General features: G+C 38.4%; 1 protein-coding gene across 2 annotated transcripts in view; it reads left to right on the forward strand.

Annotated features, from left to right (window-relative positions):
• The first annotated feature begins 798 nt into the window (after nt 1-798).
• The window catches only part of RAB21 (RAB21, member RAS oncogene family), a 33,076-nt gene continuing 9,234 nt past the window's right edge, over nt 799-24,640 (forward strand). The window contains exons 1-5 of one of the 2 annotated variants that reach the window (XM_008055238.1): nt 799-851; nt 944-1,238; nt 14,566-14,625; nt 15,291-15,398; nt 18,295-18,358. In XM_008055238.1, the coding sequence (XP_008053429.1) occupies nt 1,092-1,238; nt 14,566-14,625; nt 15,291-15,398; nt 18,295-18,358 (379 nt within the window). In that variant the 5' untranslated portion in view covers nt 799-851; nt 944-1,091. Of the gene's footprint in view, nt 1,239-14,565; nt 14,626-15,290; nt 15,399-18,294; nt 18,359-24,640 lie in introns of both variants that reach the window. The other variant, XM_021710992.1, reaches the window with a different exon arrangement.

The following is a 24,640-nucleotide window of genomic DNA, read 5'->3' on the forward strand; positions in this document are numbered from 1 at the left end:
TTCAAAGGAAGGTGAAGCAGATGAGGAAAAATAGGTAATTCTCAAACAAGCCAGGTTCGTTAAGGTAGAGTCAGTATGGAATGCCAGAATCTTCATGAAAGACAGAAAAACTGAGGAGCCAAAGCATAATGGCTTAGGAGGTGCCGTTTATTCATACAGTCCCAAATATTTAGAGGGGGGTTAGTATATGTGTTTGACACTTGGGCTTGCACAGACCTTGCCCTTAACAAACCCACAGCCTCAAGAGGATAAAGAAATACTTAGCATAGTAATTTCCAGGGCTTGCGGTAAGCCAGTATACCAGTAGTCATGAAATACCTAACTCAGTGGGGAGGTGAAAGGGAGGAAGGCTGGGGATAAGGATTGGGTGATCAGGGAAACCTTTCCGGTTTAAGCTGAGACTTGAAAGATGAATAGTAGACCAGGCGATCGGAGTCGGGGACAACTGAAAGGCGTTCAATAGCTATGATTTGGGATCGTTGAGAAAGAGATGCAAGATTTGGCTTACACTGACCCCTGGTGTGAGAGGTCATTAGTCTTGTGGACATGCCCTGGGCGAGAACCATGATGTTCGGCACTCCATTCCACCAGAGCCGGGCTTGCCTCAAACTCCGGGTTCCCCACTCCCGCAGGCTCCCAGCAACTGCAGAGCGGCGGCAGCTCGCAGACAGCGGGGCTGGAGCCTAAACCGCCCGTCGCGCTCGACTCGCGTCCAACTCCACCCCTGGAAGAGGCCCAGAAGCCCCGCCCACGTCCGGGCAGGCTCTGCTGGGCCGAGTCCCAGGGGCCGCCCGGCCGCGGCGGTCACGTGCCCCGAAGTGTGACGTAGGAGGAAGGAGACGCCATTAGAGGTAGGCGGAGAAGGTTCGCCGTTCGGCTTTCCTGCGGTGCCTGACGTGGTGGCCGGGGCCCTTCATTCTCGGACTTTCCCCGGCCCTTCCAGGCCTCGCCGCGAGGAGAGAGCGGAGACGGCGCTCGGGTCGCTGGGGCCGGCGCGGCTGGGGCTGAGCCTGCCGCTGCTGTGAAGGCGCTGCCGCGGCTCTAGGGAGAGCTGCGCGACTCTCGGACGCGGGCGGCCGGGAAGCGACGGGATGGCTGCGGCCGGCGGCGGGGCGGCGGCGGGCCGAGCCTACTCGTTTAAGGTGGTGCTGCTGGGGGAAGGCTGCGTGGGGAAGACGTCGCTGGTGCTGCGCTACTGCGAGAACAAGTTCAACGACAAGCACATCACCACTCTGCAGGTGCGGACCCCGGGGAGCGGGGGTGGCGTCGCAGGGCCCCTACCCCTCGGGGCTGTGAGGACTTTGCCGCCTCGGCCCCCTGGATCTGGGCTGGCAGACCGCAGGCCTGTCTCCTCCGCCTTCTGATCGCCTTTCCGAACTCGCCCTGGGGACTCGCCGGGTCAGGGCAGCCGGTAAACGTAAGGACAGGCTGTTGGGAGGGCAGTGGAAAGGCCCTGAAAAGTCCCTCCACATCCCCCCTTGGTGACTGCGCACGTCGTGGAGTCCCGGGCCGCGGTCTAGTTTTCCCCCTCTCGATGCGCTTCCGCTTGGGCCCCAGGTTGTCTTCAGCACTCCACTTTCCGAGTGCTAGCCCCTTTTCTTTCTTTCGGGATCAAGAACTTAGCTGCGAATTTGATTTTGCGAACTAGGTGATTTGTAACTTCGGCGCTTGCTGATGACTAAGTGTTTATGCAAGTTCCATTTTGTCCTGTCTTCGAGTCACTGGAACGGCAAAACAGCCGTCTCTGGAGGTTATTTTTTGAAATGACCGCTTGCCGAGCAGAGTTACGCAGTTGCATTGCAGCCTGCGGGGTCAGTCTTTCTGCGAGCTCTGTCGACCCGCGTTGAAACATCATGTGACTGTCGGCCCGGAGTTGGTCCCCAAACTAAACGCTTAGCCTCTGCTGCTGTTCATTTTCTTTACTCGTAATAAAAGGACAGCTTTTTGCTGCCGTTACGTCGGAAAGGTGTCAAAACGTAATCATTAGAATGAAGCCACGCATTTGAGGGAGTTGTTGTCTCCCCACTCTCCCAGAGAAATCAGTTATCATGTGTTAGAAGAAATATGCCCTCCTAATTTGACTTGTTTGGTCAGAGGCAGTAAAGTCTAGTGGATGTTTCAGCCTAATTGTCTAGGTTCGTAGCTCACTTCATCCATTTAACTAGCCGTGTGGTCTTGGGTAAATTACTTAACCTGTCTGTGCCTAAGTTTCCTCTCCTGTTAGAATAACCATAATAGTAGTATCTAGCTCATAGGGTTGTCAGGATAAATGTATGTAAAAGCACTCACGACCTGGTCCAGTGTACACTTTCTATTATTACTGCTTAATTTGCACAGTAGATCTTAATTAGTAATTTTGTGGTGTGCAAGAACATGGACACTTTAGTAGAATGCATAATCTCCTAATTGTTGTGACATTTGATGTTTGATGCTATTATTAAACTACAGAGTCTAGAATTTACAAAGATGCTCTGGTTCTGATTCCATGTTCTATTTTTACTCCTCTTTTCACTCCTATGTGAAACATCTGAAAAAGTGAATGTTAAGAAACTGCATTAAAAAAAATAATTGTACAAGAGCACTTACAAGATTTTAATAGTGACTTGTTATCATTGAGTGTCATTAGTGAGAGCCTTGTGTTTTAGATCAAGGAAATTCATAGGATAAATACTATGATCATTTTGAAGTTTGGAAATTCATTTAGTAAGTAAAAACAATAGCTAACATTTAGTGAATTCTAACTTGCCTTTTGTCATTTAATTCTTATAACAGTCTGTGAAGTGGATAGTTTAGTGGATAGTTAGTCTCATTTTACAGGTGAGGAAACGGGTTTAGTTGAGTAACTTGCTGGTGGTCATGTTGCCAAAAGGCAATGGTACAGTGGTCCCAAGCTCATATTTAGACCCCATCTGCCTTTAGATTTTCAGCAATTAAGTCACACTGCTTCTGGATATTGGTAAACAACCCCTCTAGCATTTTTCTTTGTGCTAAGACATGAGATTAAAGAGAAAACTATTGTAATTGATATCTTGTTACACTTTCACTATACATTTCTAAAACATTCTCAGAGCTAAAAGCAGACTCAAGATTTTAAATATGTGAGAGAAGCCACTGCAATCCCCACAGGAGAGGATGAAGTTATGGTAGATCTCCAGTATTAAAAGCATAGCAGTTCTGATTTTAATAAATAAATGACTCACACAGTCAGTATCTAGTTTATATTACAGACTTGAGGGTTGTTATATATTAACATATGGGAAAAGCACTGTATCTAATCTCTTTCTCTTAGCTGTCCAGTTCATCTCAGCTTAACAATTTTTTCAGAGAAATTTGTGTGACCTGTAAGATACAACCTAGTGTCCTTTAAATTTCCAAATGGGGAGAAGATAATCTCAAGATATGAGAGGGAGCGGTCACCTTTTTTTCTTGTAAACAAACTACCCCTCTTTGTAAAATACTTTGTGTTTTGCAAAACACACTCCCGTGTATTCATATTTCAAAGAATTGCAGAACTGACAGGAACTTAAGATAGTTTGTGGTTCACTATTTCAGTCTTTTGTTCAATAGTTCAGTCAAGTGGTTGCTCACTTTTTTAAGATCTTGGAGGTAAAATGAACTGATGTCGTAGAAAGTGGAAAACTCACTGTGTCCTAAGGTGGCTTATTTCTTTTTTAGACAGGTCTAATTTCTGTTAAGTTTTTCTGTAGTTTCCAGTCCTCTAAATCTTAGTGTCTTGTATTACATTCCTTCTGATAGATGAAGATAGCTATCGCATCCCTTTGAGTCTTGGGTAAACACCTCCAGTTCCTTTAACTGGATCTCTAGTGACATTGTTTTAAATCCTTTCACTATATTGATGTCTCTTCTAGACACTTACCATTTAATAATTGTCCTTCTTTCCTTAAAGTGTGGTGCCTTGAGCTGAAGAAATAATTCCAGGTATGGTCTGAACTATACAGAGAAATGCAGGCCTTCACCCTCCCCTGTTGATAAATCTTTCCCAACACTGAAGTAGAAAAGATGCTATGAGATTTTTTGGCAGCTGTCACATTGATACATGTTGAATTTGCTCTTACTAAAAAATAAAAACAACTTAGTCTTAATTGCTTTTTTTAAAAAGGCATTATATCCTTACAATTCTTTTTTGATTTTGTAGGGTTTTTTGTTCTAATGTACTTAACCCATTAAAGTTGGCTTTAATAGATTTGCTCCAATGGTTAAAGCCTCTTAGTGTCATTTTAAATCTTTTTTCTGTAATTCACGAAACAGTAACTGGGCTTCTGTGGACTAGGCACTGCCTGGGGTCTTGGACATGCAAAGAAGAAAAAGGCATGGGACCTACTGCCTACATTAGCTACTTTTTGACTTTGTCATCTGAAGATTTGGTACCAATGCCTTTTGTGTTCTCATCAGGTCATTAATAAAAACTTTGAAAGAAAAGGGAGAGAGGGTCCAGTTCAAACCTCTGCAGCAAGTCTTGCTGTAGTCCAGTGATGCATGGCCAGAGGTGCATGCAGAATCTTAGGGTGGGTCTTTTTCAGATTATGATGAGCCACAGGCCATCCACTCGTCTTTACCCTTGCTTGAGAAACACAATTTGTTAATGGAATATTGTACATATTAATGCTTTTGATAAAATTTAAACAGTTAACCAGCTTTGCAGTTCTCCTTTTTACCCTAGCCACGTCTGTCTTGCCCACAAGGTTATCATGAGATGCTTTGTCAAATGTTTGTAGTACCCAGATCTATTAGGAGCCCATATGGTGTGGTAGAAGAGAAAGGACTTTGAAGTAGACCTGGATTTGAATTCTGACTGCCACTTCATAGCTTTTGTGATTTTGGCAAGATATTCTAACGTCTTGTTTATAAATGGGCTCCTTATCTATAAACAGGAGTACCTCACTCATAGGACTTTTATGTGGCATATATACGTGGGGGACCCAAAAAGCCCAGAATTTGTTTATAAGAGAATTGTCTATTTGTTCTTAAATGTTAAACTTCAGTTATTTTCAAAGTACTCTTTTTGATGCAGTACCCCTATCGAGATGCTTTTTTCCACTGCTCAAAAAGTTTTTGAACTTGTCAGTTTTGATGCCTTTTTAGTGCTTCTGCTGTTTTTTGTTTCACTTCTTCCATATCAACATAATGTTTCCCTTGAAGGACTTTTTTCATCTGAGAAAACAAAAAAAAAATTGCTTGGGGCGAGATCAGATGAATAGGGAGTATAGCGCACAGGGGTCATGCCATTTTTAGTCAAAAACTGCTGAACATTCAGCAAGGAGTGTGCAGGTATATCACCTATCATGAAATGGGCAAATGCACTGAAAGAATCTCCAAAAAAATTCTCTGAAGTCGAACGCAGCCTCACAATAACACTAGCTATTACACTGATGGCAATGGGTTTGGTTCCAAAAACACCTAGTGGGGGAAGCCTGTACTACAAGGGACCCATCCTTCAAAAGATAATTTTGTTTTTGGGGGGTGTCCTGCTTGTAGATAGCTATCATATATAAAGCTGCTAGTACAAAGCCTGGCACATGTTTGTTTAATAGGTGTTTGCTATTGAATGGACAGATGGTACGTGATTTATGTTTGTTTCTTTCTTCATGATAACACAGTCAAAAAAGTTAATGACTTAATTTGACATTAATTCTTTTGAGACCCCATATTTTTTTTTTAAAAAAATGTTTAATTATTCTAGATTTTTGACTGGGATTGACATTTCTGGAATTCACTTTTCATTTTTTGAAAATTATGATGTTTGCCATACTTTGGTGTTTTAGTACTGCTCTCTTTTTTTCAAAGCTTCTCCAAGGTTACTGGTACTTAAGGAGTAATTTTGTAGGTAAGCTCTCTGAACTTTATATTATATATCGAGTCCCCAAGTTCTCTTGTGTTATTTTCTCGCTTATTTGAGACTTTAGTAAACTTGACAGAAACAAGAAAGACAATTGGAGTAAGATAGTTATTCTGAAGGCAATATGGTTGAATCTAAGCAATTAAATTCAAGAAACATTTATTTTATACCTGTTATATGTCAAAGATCGTACTAGGTGGGGAATGTAAAGATGAGTAAGGTACTTTAACCATCAGTTACCTTTCTTGATTTTATTCTTAAAGGATTGTGCTATTTTGTTGTCACTCCCTTCTGTCTTTGGTGTGTCCTATTTATGCTCCTGGGTGATGTACCTCTTTTTTCCTTATTGAAGGTGTTTATTGAAGATTATACACTCTAAAGTGCCTTCTTTTGCTTTTGACTAATCTCCTCTGTAAAGGGTAACATTTATAATCAGAACCAGCAGTCCTTCTTCCTTTTAGAATTCTAACTGTGAAGTTCTATCAACCTCCTGAAATCTAGGGTAGGTGCCTGGCATTTGATTAGCAAAGTAGTGCTGTAAGGTTGGCAGGGTCAGGTAGTAACTTGACAGTTTGGCAAATGGAGAAACTAAGACTTGGACTAAATTTCTGGATCCCACAAATAGAAATGGTGTACTATTTTTTTCTTAAGCTAAATCTAATTTTTTTTTTTTCTTTAAAAAAAAAAAAAAAGCAACCTTGATTCCGGGCAAGACCTGGTATTCAGGTTCTCTAGTAATTTTACACTTTGTGTCATAGCCTTTGGTCTAGAAATCTTGATAAGATTAATATTTTGAATGTCTGAGATATCTTCTAAGTAACTCTGAAAGCCACATCATTGTTGATTCAGGCAATTTATTACAATATCTGTGTGTGTGTGTGTGTGTGTGTGTGTGTGTGTGTCGAGGTCCACTGTGTTATCTAGTCTGGAGTGCAGTGGCATGATCATGACTGCTCACTCATGGCTCATGGCTGCCTTGACCTGGGTTCAGGTGATCTTTTCACCTCAGCATCCATGGTAGCAGGGACTACAGTTGCCCACCAACACACCCAGCTAATTTAACAAAATTTTTTTTTGTAGAGACAAGTTTTCACTACATTGCCCAGACTGGTTTCGAATTCCTGGGCTCAAGTAATCCACCCGCCTTGGCCTCCCAAAGTACTAGGATTACAGGCATGAGCCACCATGCCCGGCCTATTACAGTATCTTTATACAGTATAATATTTGAAGATTAAAAACAATTTTTTTCCCCTCAGTATTTTACTGGATGCATGTGGGCTATAGAAGGATGGTTTAATTTTTTTTAATAAAAGAATTTTTCTGAATTGTGGTCATAAATCTCTAATACACAGAGGGTGCCCCAAAAGTATACATTTTAAGACAGGAAAAACTGTATTAAAATTGTAATATTCAGCATACACCAAGAACAAAAGATGAATACAAGTCACGTTTGAATTCTGCAGTTACAGGAGGTGCTCAAAGTGGTTACCATCGGCATTCAGATACTTCTGATTATGGCAAACATCTCTTAACATGCATTTTGTGACTGGGTTTGGTGGCTCAGCCTGTAATTCCAGCACTTTGGGAGGCCGAGGCGAGTGGATTGCCTGAGCCTGTGGGTTCGAGACCAGCCCAGGCAACTTGACAAGACCTCATCTCTACAATAAATCAAAAATTAGCCGGGCATGGTAGCACGTGCCTGTAGTTCCGGCTGCTTGGAAGGCTGAGGCGGAAGGATCTCCTGAGCCCATCAGATTGACGCTGCACTCCAGGCTCTGTGACAGAGTGAGACTCCAACACATTTTTTTGACATCCCTGGTATAAGTTTTCCATATCTGACTGGCATTTTCTGCTTTGTGCTTTGAGCTACTCCTTAGAAGTGACTTTTTTTCACTTTCCTTTTGAAAGTCTTTGTTTGGACTTTAAAGTGATTGTAATCCCTCTTTTTAGAAACTAAGAACAGGAAACACAGAACTGTTCACACACCCAGTTTAGTTTTTCTCTATTTTTAGTTTAGTTTTCTGATAGCTAATTTTTATTGTCTTGTTACAGAGGGCTAATTTTATAAATTATATGCCTGAATTCTGTCATGTCTTAAGTCTGGAAAGGATAATAGGTTATTTTTATTATTTTTTAATAATTGTACATTATACTTTAAATACTTAAGTTTGCCCCAGTGTTAGTGATTAGCAAAAATAATGCAACCATTTCTCTCTCTCTCTCTCATACACTCATACACATACATATACTCTTACCCCATTACTGAAAGTTTGGTAGATAATAGATAAAGACAGAAAAGTATTTGTTCACTATTCAGTTATTATATTGCTTTCAACAAATGCCTTATAGTTATATAATACTGCTTTTTAGGTAGTTTGCTTTGCCAGTTACAGTAATTAGCAAGCACAGCAAATGATCTGGCTAACAGAATTTAAAAAAAAATCAGTTAAACAAGTTATAAAAAGTTATAATTTTTTTCTTATTTCTCTTTTATAATACTTTTTTACATTTTTAAATTTGAATTTTTTTCCTCATCCCTGTGATTACCTGGAGATTTTATTAAAAATAGAATTTAAAAAAATGTTTGTTACTACGTTTCGGATAAGATGTTGGGTAACTAAGAATCAGGTACAAATGACAGATGACCTTCTGAGCTAATAAGATTGTTAATTTTTTTAATACCCTAAAGTTTGTAAGATGAACCTCATTGGTATTAAAAGCTGTAATTCAGCATTTGGAAAAGTAGAGTGGAAAACGTGCCATTACTTTGACCCTTGTTATTTTGTGCCTACCCTGAGAATATTTTGGGAGATGAGCTGGTATCCAGGAACACTTACTGTCCCAGTGGAGGAGTGTCCAGTTAAGCAATATGTGTATGATCGAGAATAGGCAGCTCTGTGCAATGGAAAAAGCATTATGGGTTCAGACAGGCTTTCACTTGCTGCAGCACCCGGATGAGTTGACTGACCTTGAGTGAGTCACTGTATTTCTTTAAATCTCAGGTTCACAACTGTAAAATAGTGCTACTTTCCAGAGGTTTTCCAAGTGTTAAATGTGCACAATGCTTGACACATAGTATGTACATTTCCCCCCCCTTCCTATAGTCCTAGAACCTTTTGAATTGCCATTGTTTAATGTCCCTTTCCCTTCTCCCCTTCTTAGACTGGGGGTTCTCTTCTGAGATATTGCCAGGTATTTATAAGTCTCTTGGAAGTGTGTGGAAATTGTTTTTGGTATGTGCATATGAGCAGTTTTTTTTGGCGGGGGGTGGGGGTGAGTAGGTCCATGGCTTTCTTCAGATTCTTAAAGAAGTTCTTGATTACTTTCTTCTCCCACCCCAAGTAACAGAATTAAGAACTATTCCAGTGCCCCAGAGTTAAATATTATAACCACTAATAGCATCTCAATCAATAGTCTGGCCAAATGAAGAGTGCCTGATAACAATGATTAGAAAGTAAAGACAAATTTCAGCCTTTTGATTGTTGGCTGCTATCTTGATATTGTGTTCAGTCTTTCAGCTTTATTCTCAAGTATAGTTATATTTTTAGAAAACAGATTTGTTTACTCTTGAAGAAAATATCTGTCAAATATTAAATACTTAGGATGTAAATAAAATGAGATGCTTTATAATCCATAGACTAGGACTTACTTTTTTATTATGAAGAGGAAAAAGATTTAATGGGATCTTTTGATGATAATGTTTTTCTTGTGCATCACATATTATTTGATTATTTTGATTTGTATTGAAATAATATGATTTATAAGGAAAAATTTAAGAGAACATCTGTTACATAAATCGAGTTGTACGTGCATTGATTTACCTGGGCACATTATAGATGTGTTTATCTACAATAACAATATTTGACTGTCTATTATAGGCAGAGGTACTATTATTCCCCTCTTTTCTTCTACTAAAGAAGTGTTGGAGAGCTCACTTCTTGGTCTGGGAAGTACCATAATATAGTGGTTGTATTTCATACTTGAAACTAGACTGCCTGAATTCAGATCTCACTCTTGTCCCTTATTGTGTGACCTTGGGCAAGATACATATCCTGTTTGTGCCTCTTTCCACATCTGTCATACTTGGATCATAACTATATCTGACTCACAGTGTGTTATTGACACTTGTGAATTAAATGAGTTAATATTTGAGCAGCTCTTGGAATACTACCCATTTCATTGTAAGCACTGTGAAAGTGTTAAATAAAAACGTGTAGTCTAGTTAATAGAATACTTATACCCATGAAAAGATAACTTTACAGTAAAAACAGTACATACTACAGTAAATACAGATTAGGTTTCCCAAAAATTGCAAGTAGATAAATTGCATGTGAATTGTATGTATAATATAAGAAAACTTGAAAATTAAAGGAAGAAGAATATAGTCATGAGCTGGATTTGGATAGGTGAAATTTAGCTAGAGAATACAGAATAGATCCAAATTACAGAGAAATTTTATGTACAGGAGAATTGGAGGGAATATAAATAAGTCATATAAGTTGGAGAATAAGTAAAGAATTATTGGAAGCTATCCTAGTAAAATAGATGTGAACAAATTGTGAAGCTCTTTAGATAAAAAGATGAGGTGTTGAAACTTTTATTTATAGATATGGACTCTTCAACATTTTATAAAGGAGAAGCTTATGAATTATTTTGTAAAACATGCTTAGCACAGTACTTGACTGAAAATAAGCATTCAGTAAATGTTAGCTAGTATTAGCAGTAGTAATAGAAATGACCATGTAGTTTTAGTGCATGGAGAAGTCACATTTGTATTTTTTTATTAATTACCTTTTTTTTTTCTTTTTGAGTCGGAGTCTCTGTTACCCAGGCTGGAGTGCAGAGTGGCACGCTCTCGGCCACCACAGCCTCAACCTGCTGGGCTCTGGTGATTGTTCCGCCTTAGCCTTCCAAGTAGCTGGAACTACAGGCCTGCGCCACCATGCCTGGCTAATTTTTTTATTTATTGTAGTGATGAGGTCTCACCCAGTAGCCCAGGCTGGTCTCAAACCCATGGACTCAGGCAATCCTCTCACCTTAGCCTCTCAAAGTGCTGGAATTATAGACGTCAGCCATTGCGCCTGGCCACTAATTACCTATTGATGAACACTAGGTTATTTTACTGTGTTTGTCTTTCCTTGTTATCAATGCTGTGATGAGTATTCTTTCCATAAAATTTTGTATATCCATGGTTCTTTTTTTTTTAAAGTGAGAAAGCAGGATTTATTGAGAGGACAGAAAAGTTCCCCAAAGGGGTTGCCCTATCCGTGAGAGACTCAATACTGTCCTTTAAACTGGGAGGGGTTGTGATAATTTTCGGGGGGGGGGTAGTAGAAAGAAAATGAGGAAACTTTACCAACTCTCATGCACTCCTCTTTGCTGAGAAATCTCCACAACGTTTCTACCATCAGGGATGTTGTTCAAGCATAAGTATTAAAGCTGACAACCTATTCCTAGGGAACTCTTTTATGGTTGTAGGATTTTTTTTTCCTAAAGCAGGGAAGCTTTCGGAAGATAATTTGGCATGCAAAGCAGAATGTGAGGTGAGACCAGAGGTGTTTACATTATGACATAGTATGAGACTGGTGGCCATAGACCCTCCCCCAGAGGAAATATGAATATGAGGCTTGGTAGGTTTTGTGGGGGGGGGATATGGACAGATGAGGGAGAAAGAAGATATTTCTAAGGTTCTAAACTTCAGTGACTTGGAAAATGTGATCAAAATGCTAAAGTCAGAATGAAATGCCTATTTTGGAAAGAAGATTGGTTGTTTTAAATATATTTGAAAAAGAGAGGCATTTAAATTGACCTATCTATTAAATATTTGGATAGGATTCAGAGTTTGAGTTTCTTTTATATGGCAACGATATTGAAACTGTAAAAATGATTGTGTTCAAGTAAATTACACAGCTCATCATATGTGGCAAAGCTGAGAGTCACATCCAAAGTTCTGTTCTAAAGTTCATATTCTTAGCTGCTATGCTGTAATGAATGAGAAGAGGTCTTTATTCACATTTATTGTCGAGCATATATTTGGCCTTTTTATTTTCCAAGTTATTTATTTTGTCATTTTCCCATTTAATTTTTTTTTTTACCCTTTTCTGTACAATTTTTGTCTTATTTAATACAGTCTCTTAAGTAGTATAGCCTGGGCCTGAGTAGTATTCCTGAGTTTGATCCCAGCTCTGCTATTTATCTGTGGTCTTCTTAGTTAATTGCTAACATCCCATGGCCTTGCTTAGTTCTAATTTTCCTTGGTATGCCCATAGCAAAAAGTCCTTCCTGAAATCTAGGTTTCTTCTCCTTCAGTGATTCATCATCCTAGCCTTTTCTGTTTCACCTTTCTTCTCTGCACTTTCTTCTTCCATATACCTAAATATGGCTACTTCATATATCTCTGAACTCAATTATCTTCCTTTTTAAAACATGGCAGCTGACTGGATTCTGAGAACTTTTCCTCTTCAATAACTCTTAATTCTGTTCTTTCTTTCCTATCTTCATGATCTTACTTCAGGCCTTCTTTGTTTTTCTTTCCAGCTTTGTAATAGCATCCTTTCTCTTAGATCTTATCCTGTCTTTTTTAGTCCAACCTTCCCTCCTATCCCATACTGATTCTCTTAAAATATAGATCTTCTGTTTTCCCACTGCTTAAAACCCTTCAGTGATTCTCTGTTGTCAGTAGTAATATTTCTTAACAGTTATTCTGTAAGATGAATTAGGTATTTCTCCAGGGAAAAAGTTCAGTGCTATACAGAAGAAACTCTGAAAAATAGTTCAAATGAGCTTGGGAAGTGCTTATATAAATGCAGTTAGCTATACTTCTTTTTGGCAGAATCCTATTGTGCAAATGTGAATTGTGAATGTACAAAGAACAATATATAGCATTTCCTAAATGCACCTGACAGTAAAATGTATGTGTGTATTTAAATGCATGTCTACTGTCTTGGAACAGGTTTTATTAGGACCCAGAAGGTAGAGTCCATACTTTTAGACATGGAATTTTAGAACTTTTTATTCGGCCTTTCCCTGATTATGTCCTCTCATCTCTGACATTGACTGTACCAATTTGAACTTTCCCATGGGGCGAGGTTATGTGTTTCAGGCTTTAGTGCCTTCACCATCTATCAGGAAAAGCCCTACTACTCTTAAAGATTAGATCATGGCTGGGCTAAGTGACTCAGCCTGTCATCCCAGCACTTTGGGAGGTCGAGACAAATGGATTACCCGAGTCCACGGTTCAAGACCCACCTGGGCAACTTGGCGAGACCTCATCTCTACAATACATAAAAAAATAGCCAGGTGTGGTAGTGCGCACCTGTAGTTCTGGCTACTCAGAAGGCTGAGGCGGAAGGATGACCACAGCCCAGCAGGTCATTGCTGGGGTGGCTGTGAGTGTGCCACTGTACTCTCGCCTGGGCGACAGAGTGAGACACCAATTCAAAAAAAAAAGAGGCTTCCCTCTGAAGCCTTTTTTTTGACTCATCCAGGCAAGCGTTACACTTTCTTTCTCATTGCTATCCTTATAGTGCACTTCGCAAGACCCTTTATTTTAACACTTATCACGTGGAATTATAATTCTCTTTACATTTTTATTTCTTCAATAGAATAATAAGCTCCTTAAAGACTGGAACCATGCCCTTTCATGTCTGTGACATTTTTACTTAGAATAATTATTGACTATACTACAGGGCCCCCCAAAAAACCCGAAATTATTTATATATATATTTTTGGAGGGTAGGACCCTTTGTAGTACAGGCTTCTCCTACTAGGTGAGTGTTCTAGGAACCTGACAGTACCAGTATACCAGCTAGTGTTGTGAGAAGCTGTATTATGCTTCAGTGAATTTTTTATTGGAGATTCTTTCAACATGTTTGCCGATTTCTTGGTGGGTGATTTATGAGCACACCTGCCCCCACCATGCTAAGTATTCAGTAGTTTTTGACCAAAAATAGCTTGACCCCTATTCCCCACCCTCCTATTCACCTGATCTGCCCCTAGCGACTTTTTTTGTATTCCCAATGAAAAAAAGTCCTCAAAGGGAAACATTTTGCCTTGTGGAAGAGGTGAAACAAAAATGGTGTAAGTGCTAAAAGGTGTCAAAATTAACAAGCTCAAAAACTGTTTTGAGAAGTGGAAGGAAGCATCTCAGTAGGTGTATTGCACCAAGTGAAGAGTAGTTTGAAGGTGACTGAAGCTTAAACATGTAAGAATAAATACACAATTTTTTATAAATAAATTCTGGATTTTTTGGACCCTGCCTCATATGGTAAACAGTTGAGTTATGAAATAAGTGCAGAATTATTTAGAATAATATTTATATTTACACAATAAGTAAACTACTTATTCTAAGTAAAATATTTTTCTTAGAACTCTTTATACTGTTTCTCTAAGTAGATAAAGTGGCGTCAAATTACATGCTCTAGGAAAAATTTTGTTCTACATATATAGAAGAAAAAAAAGAACAAAAAGTACTTACCATATTCTATGTATTTTTCATAATTTGTGTTCATAAAACATTATTTTTTTTAAAGATAAAAATGTAAACAGTGTTCTGTCTTCAAAGAAAGTGATTTTGGTCATTTAAAACTCAGCGATTCCTGTTTCTCCATGATAATTTAAGTTTTACCTTGAGATGACTCATTCATTTATAGTTGTTAAGGAACATTATTTTATGTCAAACATTGTTTAATGTATATTTCTCTTCTTAGGCGTCATTCTTAACAAAGAAGTTAAATATTGGTGGGAAAAGAGTAAACCTTGCTATATGGGTAAGTTAATCTTTCCAACTATGTAAGTGGAGGCCTCTTTTTTTTCTTTTTAGTTAGCTGAAGATATAGCCAAAACTTTTTTTAAAATCTGATTAAGAATTATATCTGGAATACAATTGTGTATCTGAATATTGCTGTCATCACTTTTCAACTAGAGAAGGGTCAACTCAGGGATTCTACTTCAGAGGCAGGACAAGGATGTGGACAGCCTGCCTGGCCTTCCCCCCCCCTCACATCTCCATGTTCCAACCTTCTAAGGGAGTGACTGGTAGAGAATAGATCCCGGGAAATGTAGTAGAATACTTGTTGTAAGGTGGTTTTGAAATATGCTCTCTTTTGCTGTCTTTTCTCCCTGCTTGGGGAACCTAAATTGAGGGTAGGGCCTATTCTGTGCCATTCTGAACCTCTAGCAGTGGAACTTTTTCTTTCAGTGGGGTTGGAGAGTTTGCTGGGAGGGTTAAAGTAACCTTTGTATGATAGTAAAGCATTACGTATTGGTTATAATTTGACTTAAAATTTTGTTCGTAATCTGTTTTGTTTAATGGTGTTTTGGGGTTATCTGACTTTTTATGTCCTACTTTACAATTAATCAAAAGTTCACTGCAGTTTCAATAGCAGATGTGTATTTTTCTTCTGATCTAATAATCATTTGATGTTTTATTTAGGATACAGCAGGTCAAGAGAGATTCCATGCATTGGGTCCAATTTACTACAGAGATTCAAATGGAGCTATTTTAGTTTATGATATAACAGATGAAGATTCTTTTCAGAAGGTATTCTATTTAATTTATGGGTAGATTCCTTAATCAGAAGGACAACACTGATTTTTCAAGTCTTCATTAATATGCCTTTGTTCACTAATGTGATCAGTTTTGTTTTTAAAAGTAAAGTATATACTTTGTGTATAAATGGTGACTAATATTTTTTTCCGTTTTATTTTTGCATTCATATTAAATGAAGTATTTAATTCATATTAAATTGTCTTGGAATTATTAATGGTTTATTGTATGACTTTCTAAAACATTAGGAAAGGAAAATATATGAAGGTAGGCTTCAGAAAAATATAGGGGCTTTGTTCTTACCTCTTAAAAATCACATTTCTTTGATTTTATACATATTGGGCATCTGAAAACTTGGTGAGGCTACATGGGCTACCTTATTGTGAAGAGAAAAAAGGAAGAGCAGAATCACATTTAAGCTCTTTCTCCTTACTAAATATCCTGGAAGATATCACATAAAATTTAAAAGGACAATCCAATGTTTATTTTAAAACTCCTTAATTTTTTTTTTTTACTCCTCTTCAAACATACACTACCAACATAAGATTTTAAAAGTTGTTTGGGACCAATAATGAGTTAACATTAAACTTGCCTCTGAATTCTCATTACAGTCAGGATAGGTTACTTATTTGAACTTTCTTCCTAAAGCATTTCTTAGAATAAATCTTTCAGCAATGTGTAACTAAAGGGAGTAATTTCCAAGGCAGAAACTTCTCTTGCTTTAAATTATAAGTTTGTTCTTGTTGAAATTACTTGCCTTATTAGTTTAGCTTTTTTTCTCTTCATTTTTTCCCAGTTAAATCTGATGAAGCAGATTCTCAGCCCTTGGATTATTAATGATATGTGGAAAAACTTCATTCAAGGAGTAGGAAAATGAAATGATAGGTAGCTTACAGATTTAATGATTTTTAAAAGTTATTTTGGGGCTGCTGTTTGGTGCTATTTGTTTTTCTACCCAGGCTTTTTGCATAAAAAGAAATTATTTATTGATTAAGAGAAGATTGAGTATTTTAGGTTGAAAAGTGGGCAGTTACCTATTGGAACATTAAAAATCTCCCCAAAACTTGGTGACTCAAAACAACAGTTCATTGTTTCTCATGATTCTGTGGGTTGACCAGGCAGGTTTTCTGCTCTCTGTGGTGTCAGTGGAGTCACTCATGCAGCTGCATTGAACTGGGAATTTGGCTGGTCCTGGATCTGAGAAGGCCTAGTTTTCCTCCACATGGTTTCTCACTGTATCTGTTGTCCTGTCCTCCAGTACTCTCTCCACATGCTCTCACAGTATTCTGTACTCTAGCCTAAGCTATTTATGTGACAACTGGATCCCAAGAGTTAAAAGTAGAAGCTACCAGGCCAATATAAGGCTTAAATCTGGGACTGACACAGCATTGCTTCTACTGCGTTCTCTTGGTCAAAGCAAGTTACAAGGCCGGCCCAAATTCAAAGAGTAGAGAATCCAATTTTACCACTTGATGGAAGGATTGACAAAGAATTTGTGACTATCTTTAGCTTACCACAAAATATATGGGGGTAAGGAGTAGGATACATGTGGAGTGTATCTAATTGGAGAAGAAAGACAAAGTTTTTAACAATTGATTTGATTAGTAGGTTGTGATGCTGTGTGTGCAGGGAGTAGAGTAATGCATAATTGGATTCTGGCATGTTTCTTTTGAGGTTGATAAAGATGTATGTTTTATGCCAATACTGTCAATTTTTCTTAAGTGAAATCAACTTAAGAGTGGAAGTTATATGCTTTGAGAACTATGCATTTATGTGAATGAAACAAAAGGATGGAGTTGTACTGAGAAAAGGGGTTCATTGCTGTTCAGTGCTTTTATAAGTATGTTGGGTTTGTTAAAGGCAGTTCCTCTGCATTCTTGCAGAGAATAGGATGTGGAACTCTTGTACCATAGAACCAGATGCACAGTAAGTGCTTACTTCATATCTAAAGTAATTTTTGTAACTTACAGACGTGTGTATATTTTTAAAGGAAAGTATGTACGTTCTGTGTGATTTGATACAGAAAGCAGGTATCCAAATTTGTTTTTTTATCCTTTTTTAATTGTAAGCAACATATTTAAAGTTATAAGTTCAAAATATTAATTTACTTAATTTAAGTTTACTCCCAACTGTGCGTATTGCTATGCTTCATTCATAGCGGAGAATCAGTTTGTAACTGGAGTCATTGTATACCAATGGTTCTCTACCAGGGGATGGCAATGTTTGGTTGTCACAGCTGAAGGGAGCTACTGTCATCTAGTGAGTAGAAAGACGAGGATGCTGCTAAACTTATATTGCACAGTACAGTTCCCTACAACAAAGAATTATCTGAGCCAAAGTGTCAGTATTGCCAAGGTTGAAAAACTCTGTCATGTACTAAATAAACAAAATTTAGTTTACCACTCTCTTTTTTTTTTTGTGCCCATTACATTTTTTTTTCTCCTTTAAGTGTATGACACAGAATCTCCCATGCCCTCTATTTAGGAACCAATTAGGGTATAAAAGATTATTTTAAGCCCTTGTATTCATAAGTCTAATGTTTCAACGCTATTTCTGTTATAAAGCATCCATTATCAGAAGCTGGAGTTGACATTGCTCCTGCAAATAGCTTTACTTGGATCTATGGGAGATTGATGAAAATTTGTAACTAGAGATGCTTCTGTGTATACCCATGTGTCGATATTGAGAGCATTCCTTCCATTGTATGTTTATGTGCATGAGGTTTGCAATAAACCTGGCAACAAATGATTCTTCAGTGAATCATTTCTAGTAATAACTAAATATATGCACTCTTAGAATCTTGAGGTATTTTGACAGTGTTGAGTTTTTCGGTGTTATAGTAGTAATTCTAACAGGAATTGTTTTAATATGTGCTCTTTTGTATACACAGGTGAAAAATTGGGTCAAAGAATTACGGAAAATGTTGGGAAATGAAATCTGTTTATGTATAGTAGGTAAGCATCATTTTAAAAAGTTCCTTTGTTTCCTTAATATTTTAGTAAAGACATAATAAACAAGTAATTTTTGTTTTAAAGTTATATGGGAAAGGAGGAAGAATGGCAGTTTCCATATTAAATATTTTATAATAATTTAGGGCTTTGGGAGGCTGAGGTGAGAGGATTGCCTGAGCCCAAGGGTTCGAGACCAACCTGGGCAACTTGATGAGACCTCATTTCTACAATAAATCAAAAATTAGCCAGACCTGGTGGCCCATGCCTGTAGTTCCAGCTACTTGGAAGGCTGAGGCGGAAGGATCTCCTGAGCCCAGCAGGTCAAGGCTGCAGTGACTGTGAGTGTGCCACTGCACTCCAGCCTGGGCAACAGAGCGAGACTCCAACTCAAAATATTAATATTAATAATAATATTTTATTATTATTATTATTATTATTTAGGGCTTAGAAGGAACTTTTCTGGAAACTCTGTGCTTCAAGAAATACCTTGGGGAGCTAGTGGAAAACTTAACACATGAGACTTCAAGTTTCCCAACCTTGCTTTCATTTGACCTTTTTCACCATGAGATTTTGTTTAGGAAAAAAGTTTAGGAACCACTACTAAAGCCAGTGTTCATGTTCTATATATTTAACTATATACATTTTTAAGTAAAGGGCGGTTATTTTTTTTAAAAATTTTTTTCAGTGGCTTTAGGGGAGTACAAACAATTTTTGGTTACATGAGTGCGTTGTATAATGGTGAAGAAGTCTGGGCTTTAAGTATACCCTCCACTCCTTTGTGTACGTTGTACCCAAGAGGTAATTTTTCATCCTTATACCCCCCTTCTTTTTTTTTTTTTGAGTTGTAGTCTCACTCTGTTGCCCAGACTAGAGTGCAGTGGCATGCTTCCGGCCACCGCAGCCTCCACCTTGGGCTCCAGGGATCTTTCCACCTCAGCTTTCCAAGTAGCCGAAACTACAGGCGTGTACTACCACACCTGGGTAATTTTTGACTTATTGTAGAGATGAGGTCTTACCAAGTTGCCCGGGTGGGTCTCGAACCTGCGGGCTCTGGCAGTCCACTTGCCTTGGCCTCCCAAAGTGCTGGGATTACAGGCTGTGCCACTGAGCCCAACCTGTACCCCTTTTCTAAGTCTTCAGTGTCGTTATGCTGTTCTTATGCCTTTGCAGTTCTAAAAGGCAAATCTGGCAGCAATAATACAAGCAGATCATGATTCTGAGGTGGAGGAATATTCTTAATGAGTAAAGTTAAGGAACTATAGTACTTACTCTTAGACTTCTGGAATTTCTCCTTGGTTCCCTTTTTCTTTAGGTTATTGCTACGGTATCACAATTAATAATGAAGCAATGAAAGTATACTAGACACTGCTGTGTACTCAATAGATATTATCTCATGTATTCCTTATAACCCTATAAGAGCTTTATAGAGGAAGCTGAGTCCTGGAGATACTAATAACTTGAACAATGTCAGGCAGCTATGAGAGATTGTATTTGAACTTAAGTCATTCTGACTCTTATGCTTATGTTATTAATCCTTATGATGTATAGCTGCGTGCTGTTTTCTCTCTCCCTTTCTACATAGCTGGTAATAATTTAGAATGACCTGGGAGAAATCAGGTTAATTTTAGTGGAGGACAAAGCTGGTATTTTGGGAAACAAAAGAACAGAGTGGTCAACATGGAAAAATTCTGCTTATTTTATTTTATTTTATTATTTATTTATTTTTTATTTTTTTGAGTTGGAGTCTCACTCTGTCACCCAGACTGGAGTGCAGTGGCACACTCCCGGCCACCGCAGCCTCAACCTACTGGGCTCCAGCAATCCTTACACTTCAGCCTTCCAAGTAGCCCGAACTACAGGCGTGTACTACCACGCCTGGCTAATTTTTTGATTTACTGTAGAGATGAAGTCTCGCCAAGTTGCCCAGGAGGGTCTCGAACCTATGGGCTCAGGCAGTCCACTCACCTCGGTCTCCCAAAGTGCTGGGATTACAGGCTGAGCCACCAAGCCCGGCTGCTTTTTTTATTTTCAAGAAATTTTTTTTTAAACTTTAGTTTATATTTCTCGTATCTTGCTGCCATTAGATTGGTAACTTTACAGTCCCAGATCAGGATGCAAGTCTGGGGGAAGAGGTCAATTAGATGTTATCTCCTGCTTTTTGGTCTAGATACTAGATATTAGGCAAGATGGCAGGAATATTTCCGCCCTAAACTCTGGAGTAGTAGACTACATGGGAGTTTGGGGCCAAAGCTGCAGTTAGTCATTATTTAGTTTTGTGTGGCACTTGAGACTTACTAGGATGGAAGTGGTTACAGTAAATGATTGACTGAAAATTTAATCTTTTGAGATTCAGGTCATCTTCTGAAGACAGAAAGAAATTACTGACATTATATAAGCTTGTTACTTGACTGAGCTTACAAAGTGACATTTAAAAAAAATCAGCTGAGTCCAATATGCTTAAGATTAGTTTCTTTAAACTGTGTATTTTTCATGTTCATGTTTTAAGAAGGTTTAGGAATTTGGGTCTGGTAGCTTTCTGCTTCAAATAGGGTCAAATATTCCTCATTTAATATTATATAGTGTCTTTTAGTGATTAGTATAAAAAGCTTTCACTCTTCTATTGGAAGTATGACATCGAATTTTAGTTGTAATTCAGAGTTAGGAGAATCTTGAAATCCCTTTTACTATTTGTTTTAAATCTATATTTGATTGCTTGATTGAGTTGGAATCTTATTCTGTCGCCCAGGCTGGAGTGCAGAGGCACACTCACGGCCACCCCAGCATCGACCTGCTGGGCTCCGGCGATCCTTCTGCCTCAGCCTTCCAAGTAACTGGAGCTACAGGCATGCGTGCTACCACACCCAGATAATTTTTGATTTATTGTAGAGACAAGGTCTTACCAAGTTGCCCGGGCTGGTCTCGAACTTGCGGACTCAAGCAATCCTCTCGCCTCGATCTCCCAAAGTGCTGGGCTTATAGGCTGGAGCCACAATGCCCAACAGGCCTAGAATTTTTTTAAGTAAGTTTCTCAGTCCTCATTTCAGGATGGGACTAGGAATTAATTCCCTCTTTTTGCCTGACTTTTTTTCTTCTACGGATATTTTTGAGTGGCTCCTTTGTGCTAGGCATTGTGCTGTTATTTCTGATGTGGGTGACTGGAAACAACTTATCAATTCTGACACAATGCAAGAATCTAATTTAGATCATCATGTTACTGCTGTATGAAGACTTATAACTCTGTGCTCTTATCAGAAAGGCAACTACTTTTTTTATACTAATTTTGACAGCTTTTTTTCTCACAATCTGAAATCATACTTCCTTAAGTCTTCACTTACTCATTTTTTGAAGTGAACTTTTAATTAAAATATGTATACAGAAGAGTGTACCAATCTTTGTAACAATTTTCATAAAATGAAAATTTCACAAAGTATAAACAGTATTCTAGAAGTTCTGTTTGTGCTTCTTTTTCATCCCAGTACTATCAGAGTTGCCATCCCCCAACCCCAGCCATTATTTTGACTTTTTACTGTAAGAATTAGTTTTCTTTTGAATTTCATATAAATGGAAACATATAATATGAACTTTTTTGTGTCTGGCTTTTTTGGCTTTATGTTTACAAGGATCCTCTTTGTTGTTGTATATGGTTGTAGTTCATTTTGGAGTTCTTTTGCTATCTAATACTTTATTCTAGGGGTATTCCACCATTTATCCATTTTGCTGCTGATGGCCACTTGCATTATTTTTTTCTTCTTGATTTTATTCTGTTCTCTGTGGTAGTATATCCATGTTCTGTTTTATAAATAACTTTGAAATTATACTACCTCATAGAATTGTGATGATTTCTTTATTTTTATTTTTTGGTCAGATTTTTACTCTGTCACCCAGGCTGGAGTGCAGTGGTACGCTCACAGCTACTGAATCCTCAAACTGCTGGGCTCAGGCAGTCCTTCCACCTCAGCCTTCCAAGTAGCGGGAACTACAGGCATGCACCACCACACCCAGCTAATTTTTTAAAAAATTTATTGTAGAGGCGAGGTCTCACCAAGTTGCCCCGGCTGTTCTCGAACCTCTGAGCTCAGGCAATCCTCTTGCCTCTGCCTCCCAAGATGCTGGAATTACAGGCGTGAACCATTGCACCTGGCATAGGATTGTGATGATTATATAATGATTTGGAAAACATTTGGCATAGAGATAGGCATTTATATAAAACAACCTTCAAGCATTGAAGCCTACTTGAGCAGTTCACTGATACTCTTGTACTCGCCAGATCTTCAACTTTTTCATGTGACCTGCCTTCCAGACATTCTCATCATCCAAACCATTCTCCTATGTTTATTCTAGTGTATCACTGTGTCTCCAACACTGGGAAGTAAACACCAGAATCCAAATACACTTATAGACCCTCTCTCCTCACACTGGTTTTTTTTGTTTTTTTGAGTCGGAGTCTCACTTTGTCACCCAGACTAAATTGATTGCAGTGGCACACTGCTCACCACACTGGTCTTCTATCAAGATTGCCTAAGATTGCATAAACTTTTTAGCAGCCATGACAACTGTAGTCTCATTTATATAGATCAGTGGTCTCCAACCTTTTCGGCATCAGGGACTGGTTTTACGGAAGACAATTTTTCCACAGGGGTGAGGGGGTGGTTTTGGGATGAGTCAAATGCGTTATATTTATTGTGTATTTTATTATTGTTACATTGTAATATATAATGAAATAATTACAAAACTCACCACAATGCAACATCAGTGGGAGTCCTGAACTTGTTTTCCTGCAACCATGTGGTCTGGGGGGTGATGGGAGACAGCTAGCATTATCGCCTCAGATCCACCTCAGGTCATCAGGCATTTGATTCTCATAAGGAGCGTGCAACCCAGATCCCTCCCATGTGTGATTCACAATAGGATTCACACTCCTGTGAGAATCAAATGCTGCTTCTGATCTGACAGGAGGTGGAGCTCAGGCAGTCATGTAATGGCTGGGGAGCGACTATAAATACAGATGAAGCTTCATTTGCTCACCCTCCGCTCACCTCTTGCTGTGTGCAGCCCGGTTATTAACAGGCCAGGGACCAGTATATAAACCCCTGATATAGATTATAATGAGCAGAAATCTGAATTTCATTTTTGTGGGTAATTGCTGTTCAATCAAGTTTTTCCCAGTTCTTATGTAATTAAGTTATTTAAACCTAAGTATAGAAACTTCAACTTGTCACATGTTTTTGAATTTTTATGTTTGATATACAGTCTATTAATATTTTCATGTGTAAATTGAATACTTAACCTTCCAGGTCCTCATCTAAGCTACTGATAACCAAATGCTAACCAGTAACAGAGAGCCCCGTAACTTCACTAGCAGAGGCTTTTCCCTCTAGGTTGTCATTAGTCTATTGATCAGCACTCTTGGTTATGGTTGTTATACTTGCTAGTATTCTGTGCCTCATCTGTCCTTAACTTTTCTATGTTTGTTAAACAGATATTTATTAATCATAGTTACCATTTACTGAATGCCAGGCACTGTTCTAAGAACTGCACATTTATTGTTCATTTAAACCTTTGGCAGTGCTTCAGGAAGACCATTTTTCCATTGTGTAGATGAGGAAATGGGCTTAGAGAGCTAGATACTTCCCAAAGTCACAAAGCTAGTTAGAAGTAGACCTGGGATTTTAACTCTGGTCTTCAAGCCACTTCAAACCCATATCCTTAATAAGCACTATATGTTGCTTACTGTATACCAGGCTTTGAGAATAGTGTAGTGATTAAGTAAACACATTAGATCTGTTCCTTGTCCTCCCAGAGCTCTTTGTGTAGAGAGAGAAAAAAACAAGCTACTATTAATATAGTTATGATAATGCTATGAAAAGGGAAGTATAGAATACAGTACAGTGAAAGCACAAAAGCAAACCTAACTAGATTTGGGGGGTGGGCAGTGGGGGGAGAGGGGAGTTGGGAATAAGGAAAGATTTATTTAAGTAAGTGTTGGATAAACTAAATTAGCTAGATGAACCAGCAGGATGAAAATAGAAAGTAAGTTACCTATCATGAACTTTAATTCTCATAATAATATGATTTTTCCATCTGATCGTTCACTGTAATGAATATGGCTTATATTTTTGACTGCTCTTTATTGAGTGTGTACTACTTGCTAGGCCTTTTACATATACCTTATTTTCTCATCTACCTCATGAAGTTATTTGTTATATTTGCACAAAATGAGACTAAAAGAGGTTAAATAATTTCCCCCAAGTCTTACAGTGATGAAGTGAGCCAGGACTTAACATG

The sequence above is a fragment of the Carlito syrichta genome, unplaced genomic scaffold, assembly GCF_000164805.1.
Source record: "Carlito syrichta isolate Samal-C Ts95f unplaced genomic scaffold, Tarsius_syrichta-2.0.1 Scaffold301786, whole genome shotgun sequence".
Classification (NCBI taxonomy): domain Eukaryota; kingdom Metazoa; phylum Chordata; class Mammalia; order Primates; family Tarsiidae; genus Carlito; species Carlito syrichta.